Source organism: Silene latifolia, chromosome 1 (assembly GCF_048544455.1).
Source record: "Silene latifolia isolate original U9 population chromosome 1, ASM4854445v1, whole genome shotgun sequence".
Classification (NCBI taxonomy): domain Eukaryota; kingdom Viridiplantae; phylum Streptophyta; class Magnoliopsida; order Caryophyllales; family Caryophyllaceae; genus Silene; species Silene latifolia.
Window position 1 is genome coordinate 45,120,940 of NC_133526.1, and position 15,849 is coordinate 45,136,788.

The 15,849-nt window shown below is 35.7% G+C and overlaps 2 protein-coding genes across 2 annotated transcripts; both read left to right on the top strand.

Moving 5' to 3' along the window:
• The first annotated feature begins 4,545 nt into the window (after positions 1-4,545).
• LOC141604836 (receptor-like cytoplasmic kinase 176) lies at positions 4,546-8,031 on the top strand. The gene is made up of 6 exons (XM_074423370.1): positions 4,546-4,825; positions 5,519-5,799; positions 6,324-6,459; positions 6,583-6,725; positions 7,057-7,180; positions 7,397-8,031. The coding sequence occupies exons 1-6, from the start codon at positions 4,765-4,767 to the stop codon at positions 7,864-7,866; spliced, it is 1,215 nt and encodes a 404-aa protein (XP_074279471.1). The 5' UTR covers positions 4,546-4,764; the 3' UTR covers positions 7,867-8,031.
• A 100-nt stretch (positions 8,032-8,131) lies between these two features.
• Positions 8,132-9,786, top strand: LOC141604840 (uncharacterized). Its single transcript, XM_074423383.1, has 3 exons — positions 8,132-8,569; positions 8,832-8,948; positions 9,117-9,786. The coding sequence occupies exons 1-3, from the start codon at positions 8,498-8,500 to the stop codon at positions 9,381-9,383; spliced, it is 456 nt and encodes a 151-aa protein (XP_074279484.1). The 5' UTR covers positions 8,132-8,497; the 3' UTR covers positions 9,384-9,786.
• Positions 9,787-15,849: the final 6,063 nt, after the last annotated feature.

The following is a 15,849-nucleotide window of genomic DNA, read 5'->3' on the forward strand; positions in this document are numbered from 1 at the left end:
AGTAAGTTGTGATGTCTATCGGTGTGGTTGTGGTGCCTCGGGTGGTGATCCGGCACGGTATTTAGTGTTGTGATGCGGGTATTTTCGCACCGCTGCTGTGTGGTTGTTGGTGGCGGTGTTGTGATGCCGTCACCGGTTGTGGTGGAGTAGGCGGGATGATTATGATTCGAGTTTCGAAAGTACATACCATCATACATAGATTGTTGTTTTGTTTGATGTTGCTTCTGTGAGTTTCGGTTTGTACGAGATAGACAAATTGTTTTGTTATCGATATTTCTTACCGATTAAGTTTTGTAATGAGGGTAGAGTATGATATGAAAGAGAGTTGTACATGTTTTCGTTGTTGTCATGGTATAGTGACATTCTGTTGATGGGACACAGTTGTGAGAAATTGTTACAGTAATTTTGATCTTGTTTTAAGATGAGGCATCGGTAGTCATAGTCATGGCAAGTGATTCGTAGAACATGTGTGGCAATGATCTGATATATGCAGGTAGTTCATAATCCTTTGTTGAGACAGTGAGTGTAGGGTGTTGAATAATAAGTGTCGTGTTAAGTTATGTATAAGTCTTGCAGTAATGAAAGAAAGGAACTTGAGGATCTAGTGTGAGTGTACGTAACAAGTGTAGATCGTCAGTTATGCTTTTGCCGATAAGCGTTTTAGATAGTTTATATAGAGAGGTGTGTCATGTGCGGTAATAGGGAACAAGTGAAGTTTTGGGTTAAGCTAAGGATTTTGTGGTATAGGTTAGGTGGTGTGACGAGTGAAGTGAAGTATGAGAGTTGTTTAAGTAAGAGAGCCTTGGATATGTCCATGGCGAGTGTTTAGATTATAGGTGGTTATCTTTGACATGCGGTGGTGATGAGGATAATGAAAAGATATATCTAGGATTTAGTATTAGCGAGTTACGCGGACGTAACATTTATCTTAAGAGGAGTAGGATGCGATAAAAGAGATTTGGATGGGTGTTCATATGGTAATATATTTGGAAGTTTGAATCTTGATGTCGAATAAAAGGTTGATTCGTGTTGCGGTTAATTTTGTTAAAGGTTATGACCGTGCTTATAGTAGTTCGATGTTCAGGAGTGTGAGAATATTTCACCAGTGTTGACAGTTGGATGATGATGTTTATGAGTGTTAGTAAACTTCGAGGACGAAGTTCCTTTTAAGGGTGGTAGAATGTAACATTTCGTTTGATGTCTATGAGTGTCATGATTTTGGATTTGATAGTGGATGATACTATGGAGCTAGCAGCGTTAGAGGATAGTAGTTGGTGATGTTCGGAGTTGGTGTCGAGAGAGAATATGATGTAGTTGATACGATATCGTGAGACATGTTGTGGAGTTAAGTATAGTTGGTGGAGTTGGTGTTAAGCGTTCATGGTTTCATGTTTGGTCGGTTGGGGTTTTGTTTTGAGTTCTTAGTTGGTTGTTGTGTCTTGATCGAGTTAGTATGTTTGTTTTTGAGTATGGGTTGAACTTCGGGGACGAAGTTCTTTTTAAGGAGGGAAGACTGTAATACTCCGTATTTATGAGTCTTTGGGTACTCTATCGAGTAGGCCTTACTCTGTCGAGTAAGGATGAGTTGCGTTTTAAAATAGTTTCTGACCTGTTGGGTACTCGATCGAGTAACTAAGATACTCGATCGAGTAAGGGGGCACTCGATCGAGTACCTTAGCTACTCGATCGAGTAGCCTTTTGACGGGGATGTTTTGTCGGGTTTTGTTAAATGATGCGAGATAAGTATAAAAGGTTGTCCGTCACTTTTCTTAGTTTCTTTTATCTTTTCTAAAACCTAAGTGAGGAGAAAAGGAGTTATGTAGTTCGTCTGTCATCGCATCATTAGCAAATCCCGGAGCTAGAGGTGTCGGATTTCATCGTTGGTTATACCGTTGAGATCCTTGCGTCGAGGGTAAGATCTATGTACCCTTTTTACTGTTTTTCCTTTAAGTTGGTTAAACCCTAATATGGGGATTTGGGGGTTTTGTGTAGATTGTGATTTGGTAGTGTTTATGTGTTTGTTTGATAGGAGGAGGTTTTGTAGAAGAGCCTTTTTGATACAGTTGTTGATACCGTCTGACTGTTGTGCTTTCCAGGTAGGATTTCCTACTCAGTATTAGTCCCATAATGGGATGATTGTTGATGTGTTGTGTTTGGTTGTTTGATATAGTAATTGTATTGTGATTGTGGTTGTGATCGTTGTTGATGGTTCGCGAGGCGTGGCCTCGGCTGAGTGGGGTCACTTGCGGGAGTGACTTCACGCCCTAGTTTCGCCTATACATGGAACCCGCCACGAAGGGATGTGCACATTAATGGACAGGGTTATCGCTCACTATGTGGAGCGGGGATTTGTGGGTACGGCTGTGGTCCCCCATCGGGTGGCCGGTCCAAAGGGACGATCGGTGATTGAGATTGTTGGGATTGGTGTGATTGTGTGTGTGTGACGGTTAAAGGCTGTCGTCTTTATCTTATTGTTGATATATTGAGTTGTGTGATTAGTACGACCCGTTTAAATGTTTTAAAAACTGTGGTGATCCATTCGGGGGTGGTGAGCAGTTATTGAGCAGGTATGGTATGACGCGTATGGGATAGCTGGGATGAGTCATCACGTGGCAGTTAGAAGTTTTCCGCTGTGTCATACGATGTTTTATAGCTTTAATAGTTTTAACAGTAGACCGTCTGAGAGTCTTGTATTTCTTTTTATCAGTTTGGTATTGCTATGTAATCACTTTAAACTTTATTTTCTTTTAAAGTTGTTTCGTTATTGTCTTATGAATATCATGCCTCGGGTAACCGAGATGGTGGCATCCTTATACCTGAGTGGTCCTGGTAAGGCACTTGGAGTATGAGGGTGTTACAGTGAGCCCACTTAAAGATCGGTCTGGAGGGACTGGACATCCTCACAGCCGTCACAGTGCTCACTCGACCCGAGGGACTGGACTTCCTCATGCTGAAACCGGAGGGACTGGACATCCTCACGGCGGGTCGGTGCACATAAAGGCTCAGTTTTAAACACGAGACCCAGGTCTTTTTTTTTTTTTTTTGCCTTGGGCTCTGATACCATAATAAACACGAGATGGGTCTGGCCTTACCCGCGGTGGAGGAGAGAAGTCTAACTCACAAGCCCAAGAATGTTCTTATCTCCCAAAACCAATTGGCAATGGGAGAAACACCTCTAAGCCTTATAAGATAGACAATCTCTCTCCTTTTCACCGATGTGGGACTCACAAGTGGATTTATACTCCAACATATGTAGAATAAGAAAAAGAGCTAATTAGTAGTTATGTGAACTATTGTTAGAGAATAATCATAGAGGTAATTAGGCCATTTAGGCATTCACATTATATATAAATACTTACTCGAAAGAGATCGAACAATCATTTACTTAAAGTGTGAAACTTGTGAATGTAAATAATTTCGGGGATGTAGCAAATTGCCCCCATTACTTTCATACTATATGCAAAGCAACCCTTTAAGTTTTATTTGTAGCAAATTAGGCACATAAATTTCCAAAAATGTGTAATAATTAAGCACAAATTAAATTTTCTATCATTTTTTAACTAAAATTAATATTTTCTATTATAAAAATGATTTTAAATATATCTATTAAAAATTAAATACAATATATTTCTACATATTCAACGAAAAATAAAAAACAAATTTAATTTAAACAAAAAAATTGGTCATGTAATTTTGTAACTTCACTTAAATTCTCATATTATGAACATTTTTTCACCAAAATAAATAAATAAATATTATAAAAATATATTTGAACATGTTTTTTTATAATTAGGAATTTTAAAATTTATATTTGATTAAATATTTGGACTTTCAATAATAGTATAATAATTAATTTAGTAAATTTTATTCTTAAAAATACGATTTGTGGTTAATTACACATTGGGAGAAACTTATGAGGGTGATTTGCTACATTAATAAGTTAGGGGCTTAATTACACCTAGTATCAAACTTATGGGGGTTATTTGCTACATTTCCCTAAATAATTCAGGAAGAAGGATGAAGTACTTTTTAGTTTTTACCTTTTGTGCTCCGCACAACATAAATATTACCGAGTACTATGCAATTTATATAAATCTAGTGATTGAATCCATTTGTAAAGTGATCACTTGGTTAAAAAGTAAAAGGACAAAAGTTAATAACATGATTATACCAGATAAAATTGGCCTGATCCGAATAAACACCATCCGAGCTTGAACCTACAACCGAAGTGAAGGCCTGAGCATGACCCATAACTCGGTTTGAACCGAACTAATATGATACGAAACAAACGTTTATTGCTACAAATTGATAAAAAACCTGATAACAATTGACCCGAAAATGATCCGACCGAATTTTTATAAGCCGGAAATGACTCAAGTCAATCCAAATTATTAGAAACCCGAAAACAATCCAATCCAAACTAACCCGAATAAGTTGACATATGCAACCCAGATGTACATGTAAGCATGACTCTTGAAATATACTTCGCAGGGAGTAGTAGACGTAGACGTAGTAGAAGAAGTCAATTGAAATGAGCATGTTGTATTATTTTACTCCGTATATAATAATATTACTAGTCCTCTAACCGTGCTTTTATAATGAGTCTCCCCCTTATCAACTTGCTTTGCTTTTGCCCATTTCTTGCAACCTTCCTCCCACTTCATTTCCTCATTCAAATATCTCACCTTCATTCCTTCCTGTACTGTTGATCACAGTAGTGGTTTTTTCTGCAGATAAGAAGCTCAAGGCTTTTATTTGGATTTGATGGGCTGCTGTTTGAGTGCCAAAATCAAAGCTCATGAATGTCATGATCTCCAACATTCAAGTAACTACTCAACTCCCTCCATCTTCTCTTCTCTTCTCTTATATTTCTTGTAATGGATTCATACCATTAGTTCAGTTTAGCTAAATACAAAGTATTCAGTTACTTCTAATACTTTGGAATAAGTCTTCTTAAGACAGTTTTATCTTATGACCAGAAAAAAAGAAAATTGTCAGTTTTTTAACAATAAAGAAACCGATTGGTAACATTTTATGAGGAAATATTTACATTTTTCTCGTAAATTGGTGACATTTGATTCGTCTTAATCTCAGACGAAAATAGTTCGTCTTAATTTTTGCCAATACTTTGTTAATATATGATTTTTTTGGGTCAATTTATCAATGTGAGCTAGTATCCCAATGTCCCATGTCCCATGTCATTGAGATAGGGATAGTGTTTAAGTGGTTTCTTTAGCTGCCAATTGGTTTAAGGATGGAACCTGATTTCGCTTATGTTTACAGGGCTATATGCTTTTCACATTGATTTATTCATGCTTTTGTTGTTGTTGTTGTTTTCATGTGATTTTGAATAGTCTACATGGAAACAGTAGTACAATTATGACTATATCAAAGACCCATCAAATAGTTTATGTTGGTATTATGTATATATCTGAGTTTTGGTGACACTAGAGCATATACTTAATTCCTTCATAACACTATATTTCTGATAGTTCAATATTGTTGTTGTTAATTACAGATGGTGTCAGTAGCCGAGCTCAATCTGGAAGATTGAACGTTATAAGATCAGAGGGTGAGATTTTGCAGTCTTCAAATTTGAAGAACTTTCCCTACAATGATCTCCGGACTGCCACTAGAAATTTCCGGCCTGATAGTGTGCTAGGTGAAGGAGGTTTTGGTTGTGTTTACAAGGGTTGGATTGATGAGCATACTTTGGCTCCGGCTAAGCCGGGTCTTGGAATGGTTATTGCTGTCAAGAGGCTTAATCAAGAAGGTTTCCAGGGTCATAAAGAATGGCTGGTGAGTTGCTGAACAGAACATATAATCAATTAATCATGCTGCTTCATTTGCTCAAATGTGTCGTCTTTTGATTCTTCCATGTTTATCATAGTACGCAGTTCTACTCCCGTTTTAACAACACAATATTAGGCTGTTTATAGACTACCGAGTACCGACCATGAAAATTGCATCCGATGACTGCTACTACATCACAGTAAAAAGAAAGTAGCCAACTTAGTGAGACATTTTAGTTTTTTTTCCAGTGTGTTTGAATATGGTAACATTTCTCTAGTGATGCTGTTCTTTTTTACTGTTTACTGCAACATAGATATTAGATGCCCAACCGACCCCAAATTATTTGTAAATGAGGCGTCGTTGTTAGTGTTGGTGAGTTTCAATCTAGAATGCATCTTTAGTAGGATTTGTATGAGCAATGTGCACCAAGCCGCCAATGATTGTCCCGAACTGTTTAATATCACAATTTTTTATTATTCTTGATTAAGATTTTCAGATAGTAATTGCTCTGTGAATGTTGTCAATGGCAGACTGAAATCAACTACTTGGGGCAACTACGGCATCATAACCTAGTAAACCTCATCGGATACTGCTTAGAGGATGAACATCGGCTCTTAATTTACGAGTTCATGCCGCGTGGTAGCTTGGAAAATCATTTATTTAGAAGTGAGTCTAATTTTTTTCTCATCTTGCTTAGTTGTCTCACACTTTCACTTTCTTCTATATATAACATGAAGATCTTTCTTTTTGAGTTTTCTATCTATAACTTCGAGAGTTTTCTATGAACAGGATCCTCTTATTTTGAACCTTTATCATGGAATCTTCGAATGAAGGTCGCTCTTGGTGCAGCAAAGGGGCTTGCTTTCCTCCATAGCCCTAAGACAAAAGTCATTTACCGAGATTTTAAGCCTTCCAACATACTCCTTGATTCAGTGAGTCAAGCTCCTTTCTAGTAATTGTGAATTACCAACTACTTCAATTTTTTCACTAAGTTATTCAGATTCTTTATATTAACTCGTAAACATGTGCCGGGTTCTTACTCTTGGGTGTGGGATTGAGTGTATGACACTGGGACGCTTTATGACATAACCCAGTTCAGCACTTAGATACACGCACCCATATCAGATACTTTTGGCTGAGCGGCTCAACATAGGTTATCTATCTTGCAAAAGAAAACAATAAAGCATCTCTACTTACAACTTAACAAGTTACAATGGATTTCAATTCAAAACTTTCTAACATTATCTCTTGCCTATGTTATAGAATTTCGATGCAAAGCTTTCTGATTTTGGTTTGGCAAAGGATGGGCCATTGGATGAGAAAAGTTACGTCTCTACAAGAGTCATGGGCACCCATGGATATGCTGCTCCTGAGTATCTATCTACTGGTGAGATTTGCCTTCTTTAATTTCTACTTGTATATAACACGATAACGAGTAAGACGCTTGTCCTCTACCTCTGTATTATTTTCTGTTTCTACAATTTGTTATTGTTGGTATTTATTTCACATGTTCATTAGTTATATGAAGTCATGTCTTATCTTTCTTATTTTTACTGTTTTCCAATTGCTCTGAAATCTGACCTTTTCTTTCCTGTCACTCCAGGTCATCTCACCACAAAGAACGATGTTTACGGATTCGGTGTCGTTCTCCTTGAAATAATGACGGGAAAGCGTGTCCTTGACCCAAACCGTTCCACCAGAGAGCAAGACCTAGTAGAATGGGCAAGACCTTTCCTTCGGAAGTGCAAAATCTCTAGGATTATGGACTCCAGAATCCAAGGCCAGTACTCTTCAAGGTCAGCTAAAGCAATAGCCAACCTTGTTGTTCAATGCATATCTATAGATCCTCGGTTTCGGCCCAATATGGACCAAGTAGTCTCTTTACTAGAACAACTCCAAGATGGTGCTGATACTAATATTATTACAACTGAGGATCTCTACCCTGTTGATAGCCAATTAAAATTAAAACGTGCTTCTGACCGTCCTAAGTCGAGCCACCGGTCTAAGTCACGTAAGAGACGTGTTGTCGCTAGTCAAGTTCGTAATGACAACGCTATGATTGTTTGTAACTGATATGAAGACGATTGTTTGTATGTTTCTCAGCCTGGCTTTTTGAGGTAGATAAGTGACTAATTTGTAAATAGATTTATCTTATGTCAAGTGAAGGATATGGTTCTTGGATTGGCATATAATGTGTTTTAGAGAGAGATTAATTGCTAAGTGTGCTTAGTTTCTTCATAATTTCGGAACATTAATGGGAAAACTGAAAGTCGGAGATATGCATCAAGTATAGCCGTCTCAATAATATTATTCCAATGCCACCGTATGAGTTCCCCTTACGCCTATGGCCGAAGACAAAGGGTGACACTTGAAGCTAGCTCGTAATTTAATTTTGTGTTCAGTGTTGGGACTTTACTTTGTGTCGAGTGTTGGACACGGGTAGGGGAGGGAATAAGACGAGTTGGAATAAAATAACAATTGGTTTTGTTTTATATTGTGATCCAAACCCAAAATAGAGCAATTACAGTTTCCCCACTTTGAACTAATTCACATCATCAGTGCCAACTCCACCAGCTATTCATTCATTCAGTTTCTCCTACCATTTTGTCCTGACCTCTTCTACTCCATCAATCCACACTTTATATCCCGGCTTGTCCTTAGTATAAAAAGGTCACAAACCCATAGCTTGTATTCATCACATTTCATGATGAAACTCGAAGATTTATTAATGCAGTCTACCCAACAGAAGTGTCGAAGAACCGCGCTTGAAGAAGAGGTAATCAGTACTGCAGTTAAAAAATGTAATTTCAAATTTTTAGCCGGTGAAAATTTCATTGAAAATTATTATATTTTAAATTTTAATAACTCGTAATTTCCCCCGCCTTCAATGGAACAAGCGGATTATTTTCAGATAACTGTAGTATGAATTACAACGAGAACCAAATTAGATACGGAGTAACAGTTACTTCGTCCTTATAATAAAAGAATCGCGACTAATTTAATAGGTCTCCTAAGCTGTGTTAAATTGTGATGGACAGGTTGAAAAGTTGCAGCATAGATTGACCAAGGAGCTGAAGATAAACAGTGTGTTACGATATGCATTGAAAGGCCCTGTTCTTTATTATCCACCATTTTCATCACTTCTTCCTTTGAAGGTAATCTCAATAACCTCATTCACAAATTCTTATGTAAGACACGAACGAAAAGTAATATGCTTGTAGGTGTAAAACTGTAAGTCCTTCGAGTTTAGAAGAGTTACTTTTAAAGTCGATAAGAAATATGATTTTTGCGATCTGTACCTTATTTTATGAGACGTGGTGCAGGCGCAGACACTCTTGGCGGAACTAGAAGTTGTAGAGAAGGAAATAATTTGTCTTGAAGCAAAGCTTAAGAGGCTGAAAATAAGCTTATACAAAGAGAAGAAACTCAACAAAGAAGCAGAAATAAAGCAGCAGAGAAAGTGCCTTGAAATGCAAGTACCCTGCAAATTACATATGCATGAAGAACGAAAAGATTTGCATATTTGGAGTCCTTTTTGTAGGATGCAAAATTCCATTATATTTTCCAAAACCCATGTATGTAACAAATAGATCGCCCATGTACATTTATACGGACTACTACTTTGTAGTTTGTAACCCGTGTTTTTTTTATTTTCTACATAATAACCTCATCTTTACCAAAATGCCTTTGACTGACCATAACTCACATCATGAGTTCCGAAAGCGACGATTTTTTTTTTTTCAAATCAAAGATATCATAAACGCGGTCAATTTGAAAAAAAAATATCGCATTCGGAACACGTTACATTGTTACAAAGAGGTACGGCCAGTCAAAGTTTAATGTTTGACTCGCTGTAATTCTTGCCACCAGTTCAGAAACTGAATTTTTTTCCCCCAGATCAAAGATTTCCTAAAGCTGGTCAATTTGAAAAAAAAAAATCGCCGCTTTCAGAAATTTTGATAGTGAATTATGGCCACTCAAAGGCATTTTTGTTAAAAACGAGGTTACCATGTAAAAAAAAAAAACACGAGGTTATCACGTAGAATATCCTTTCTTTTTTATACTCCCTCCACACGCGCCATTTACTTTTTCACTGTCTCCAAAACAATACTTTTACCGTAATTTCCGACTAGTAAATAAGGCAAGTCAATAATTAATCCTAAGATTAAGGGAAGACCTAGACTAATTGATTTACAGAATATTCTAATTGATTTTACATAATATACAATATTCTATGGGTGGTGCTCATTCATGTACGAGTTTTACTCATTCATGGACGTAAATGACCATAATACCCCTTTAATTTTAATGATTTCAATTCAATACCCTTCTTTCATTCTCTATCTGTCTCTTCTTCATTTACTCTTTTCTTACTTTAACTACCACCATCGAACCACCACCCGTCATCCACCATCCACCATCCACCACCCGACTCCGACTCCAAATCCTGAAACAAAAATAAAGAAAATAGAAAAAATTACTAAAATAAATACAAAACATTAATAAAAAAAAATGAAAAATTCGGAAACATGCAGAGTAATCAACGTAATTCATGTATTACTCGTATTTGTTATGGCTTATTGTGATTTGGTTGTCATGTTCACAACTCCTACAAGTTTAACTAAAGTTGGTTTTGGGCTATTTGTTGTGCACGCGACGTGTGACTATGTGCTAGCTAGACTAATTATTAGAGTTGGTTTCGTTCTACGAGTTTAATTACTTGATTGATACAAATCCTAATTTAATTAGTGTAAACAAATCCTAATATAATTAATAAAATTAAGAATTAGAATTATTACCTGATCGATACAAGAATTAGCATTCATAATGAAAAAAAGTCTATGAAAGAGTAAAACTCATCCATGAATAAGCAACTACATATTCTATTACACCATCGTAGTCGAAATGTGAGGTGCTTGAACGCTGAGACTAGAGTGAAAATCGTCAAAGAGGGCTTTCGGAAGACCTTTAGTAAAAATGTCGACACCTTTGTAACGTGATGACACATGTAGCACTTTTACTTGGCCGAGACCAACTTTTTCCGAAACAAAATGTATATCCATCTCGATATGTAAAAATGTCGGCACCTTCAGTTTAAAACTCTCGGTTATACATAAGGGAGATAAAATAATATCGGAAGAAATTTTTTCTTTTTACCTAAATCCCTAATATTTCCTAGAGCATCCGCCCTTATAGGTTTTCACTATAACTTATCATTTTTCTCTTCCTAACTGAAGAGTCTATCAATAGCCGAAATACTCAAGAGGAGGGGGGGGGGTTGAATTGAGAATTGAAAAACTTAGCCAACTTTTTCGATTGTAAGTAATTAATTATTTAAAGTTTATTGATTAAACTTTAACTAATCAACTAATCAACGAATTAAAACAAAGTGTAAATAAAAACGAAACAAACGAAAGAGAAGAGACACACACACGATTTTGAAGTGGTTCAGTTTCACAAATCGAAACCTACGTCCACTATTCTCGATTAATAAATTTAGTACCTTTCTACGGATTACAAATTTACTAACCCAACTCGTACAACTAACCCTAGTTGTAACTCAAGTAAGTATCGTTAAATACTCGAGTGACTAACTTACGCTAATAAGAAAGCACTAATGATTCTACTAAAAGTTCACGTTGATGAACGAGTAAGAAATCAATTAAGCACTATTATCTTATAACGATAACGAAAGAACGAATGCACAAGTATAAGACACACAACCTTTTTCGAAAATAAACAAAACGGTTTTCTTGCTTTAAAACACGATTTTTGCTTTTGAAAATAAAATCAAAATTATGCTCAAGGTCTTACCTTCAAATGTAGCAAAGAGTAAAGTATTTATAGTACAAGAGGAAGCAAGGCTCACGGTTTCACGAAACCCTAGAGGCCGAAATATAAGATATGAAAATAGAATCATATCTTATTATTTTTATCCATAAAATCTTAGGAAAAGATATAAGTTGTTAATAGATTATCTTATCATATATTCACCTAATATACTTTCCTTAATGCCCTAGATATGCCGAATGACAATAAGGAAAAATCATAACAACTTTCCTTATTTTATTTAAGCAATCTCTTAGAAAAGATTTACGATAATTATAAGATAATCCAATCAAATATATACTTAATATATTTTCCTTAAACCCCTAGATAGTCGAAATATATGATATGTAAACAAATCATATCATATTATTTCTATCCTTAAAATCTTAAGAAAAGATAGTGAATAACTAAAAGATAATTTTATCAATTATTCACCTATTATCTTTTCCTTAAATCTTAAGATATGATAAGATTTTTCCATAACAAAAATATCTTATCATATACTCCCTCCCATCCACTCTTTTCTTCTCTATTTCCTAAAACGGATTATTCAGGTTTTCTTTTCCTTTCCTTTTTGAGAAAGTTTTTATTAATATTATACTCCTACCTCTCTCCACTCATCAAACCCCACCATATCCTTTATTAATATTTAATTCTAATTATCCCTACCTCTTTCCAATAACCAAACCCCACCTATCCCCTTTATTAATATTTAATCCTAATTATTCATATCTCTCTCCAATTACCAAACCCCACTCATATCTTTATCAATATTATACTCTCCACTCTTAATCCCCGTGCCCACTTCAAAGGGGAAGAAAAGAGTGGATGAGAAGGAGTATAACCATATCATGCTAAATATAAATCATATGTTAAGATAATTCTAGAGAATAAAATCTTAACAATACTTAACTTCTATTGTTAGGTTTACACGAGATCCACACGGCTCATAAGCCTTGTTTTTGTGAAAACCCTAGCTTGACATTAGGTTAAATTTAGGGTTTTAGAGTGTGTAGTATTAGAAACCCTAGTTAGTAATATGACTCAACTTATAAGTTAATTCAACATAATTACTAATTATAAGCTTAAAATAAAACCACACTCAATATGAATATAAGCTTCCTTGTAAAATAAATACTTCTACTAAAATCATTTAAAAGAATAAAACAGCTTTCTAAAAACAATTTAAAAACTATTTTTGTCGTGTATTATATAAACTTCACATCTCAATGTTATAGTAGAAGAGCTATAACATTGAGCTCTTATACGAGCAATGTTATAGCTGTGAGGCTATAACTTTACCAATCTAAGAAGTGCATTCTTACGTTATCATTACGAGATAATTACCTACACTATTCTAATCTTCTTAGGAGATCTTCGAATGTTGGCTACATCGTTATTCAAGCTTGATCAATCTTTAACTGAGCTTCATCTTCTCATGAATACTTGAATAATTCTTCAATATCTTGTAATATCTTGATCCGTGATTAAAGGCTTGATCATAATATGTTCTTGTATACTTCCATCACAATTCTTTAATGCTTGCGATTAATAAGTCTAATCTAAAAGAACTAAACAAACAATTACGCGCAACGAGTATATAGAATATAAAGCACTCTTGACATCATCAAAATATAAATATATATTTCTATGGTCCAACACTAACTTTTACTCTAAGTGGCTCGCTATTGGTTTCCTCATTTTACTGGAGCACCATGGGTTTTCGCTCCCTCATCGGCTCCATCCCGCTTTTGTTGAAGTGCTTTTTTAGATTTTCATCTGACCAGGAATGTTTTTCTTTCTTTTACTTTCGTTTTTCTTTTAATAAATGGGTAGCTGAAATAAAAAAACACACCACACAAGTACAATGATATACAAATCTAAACGATTCCACCAAACTCCTATATTTTTTATTCACCGAATTCTCTCTCATACTTATTCTTTATATTGTATTCACCTACCCTTCTATCCCAATAAATAGTTTACACTTACTTTATTTTGTGAAGGGAAAATATTTTATAAGGGGGGAAATAAAATAAGTGTAAACTATTGACTGGAATAGAGAGAGTATAATTCTATAAGGTCATAAAAAAGGTAAGTTAATCAAAAGACATCATCACATGACCTCACACTTAATATTTAATTAGAGTTTTTTATAACTGCTACCACGTCTAATTCAAATTTTACCAACTGCTATTAAAGTAATATTTCTTTAAAAACTGCTACCAATATTGCTAGTTTGGATTAAAACTAACTACCACATGACCAAGAATATAACAACCCAACCCGCCATCGTCGTACCATAACCCCAATGAGATGAGATGTGCACTTTTGGGCCCATTAATTTGTCCTTACTTAAGCCCAAAAACACAAGGCCTTGTTACTAAGTTATGGGTGGAATGTAACAACCCGGATTATAAAACAAAGGAAAATTTTATATAAAGTAAATATCAGAGTACGATACTGATAAAAGGGTCAAGGTGGCGCAAACACCTGACCAATCCAGTTCGCTACTAAAACCAAACAACTAATACATTATTCAAAGGGTTCTTAAAACTTAAAATCAAACTCCTATTTTATTATTAAGCTCGCTTCGCACATTCCCCAAGCAAGCATCAACCAGTCAGCAACATCTGAACAACCTGAGAAAGGGGGTCGACAATCAGTCGGCAATAACTAGATGCTCTCCCAGTCATGTTTACAACAATTCAATATAACCAACAATCAATAACAATTGGAATGTAAAACAAGTAAACATGTGAGATCATCTATACTCGTGAAACCCAACACAAACTTACCATAACTTCATCTACCTTAGACGGATGCAAACATGCAAACCTAGACCATATGCAACAACTAGACCATGAACACTTACAAGACTAGTAACGATAAAAGACCCACATCAACGAAAGGCACAAAACTAGCATTAAAGCATACAAACATGATGACACATGATCCACAGCAACAGAAGGCACAAATCTATCATCAAAGAATAGCCGAATAGAGCGAACGCCGTCAGAGCGTATAACGCACTACCTCTAACTGCTAGAGCGTATAACACACTGCCTCTAGCTGATGAAGTGTATAACGCACTGCCTCCATCGGTGTGGAGCGTATAACGCACTGCCTCAAAGGTACTATGTATAGCGTATAACCACTGCCTATATGTCTAAGACCTGGCCAGACTCTCGATGCAAACCGAACGACACTCGGGGAACTTAGCGTTTAACGCACTGCCTCTGTCCCCCCCCCCCTCCCTCGACCATAGACCATTCACCAGTCCCCGAAGGGTAGCGTTTGTTCGTTCCGATAGTATATAACTGATACTACCGTCATCTATTCAAACCAGCCAACAAACAAATGTACAGTATAACTGACTGTACTAACATGCGTGAACAACATCACGACTCAACTGACAGGATAGTATAACTAACTACCCTACTTCTCATATGAACAAGAGTAACCAACGTCAAATGAAACATAGCATTATATAATAACAACTGAACATCACATAACATATGAAACAAGTATAGGCAACCAATGTTATAGTAACTTCAGCTATAACTTTAACATTAACCATTCAATGTTATAGTAACCCTAACCATAACATAAACTTTGGGTGCCAGGTTATAGTAACCTCGACTATAACTTCAACATATACGACTTGAAGTTATACTTACCTCAAGTATAACCTTGACACGAAACTCAAAGTTATACTAGTTCCAACCATAACCTTGAGCCATAAATTTCAGGGTACGTTAGTTTCAGCTATAACTTTAACTCGTATCCAATGTTATAGTAGATTCAACTATAACCTGGATTCATATTTCCAAGGTTATACTTGTTTCAGCCAAAACTAGAGTAACTACCCAAAGTTGTATTAACTTTAGCTATAACACTTGAATCATCATCAAGGTTACACTAGCTTTAGGTATAACTTCGGAGAGAACTCTTGGCCGCCTATCATGCCACCACTAGGGTTTGATTCGTAAACTCTAATTGCGCTCATGACACCCATAATAAACATGTAAACAATATACAAGATATAATTAAAACACTAAATCATATACTAACATGTGATGAGTTGTATTTTAGTCGCTTTTTACCCAGCGTTAATACCTTATTTCGACTCGATTTTGCGTGTTTAAATGATCAAAAAGCTCATTTTATTTACTAATTTATAATAATTAGTCGTATGTATATATTACATTAGTATTATTATTATTA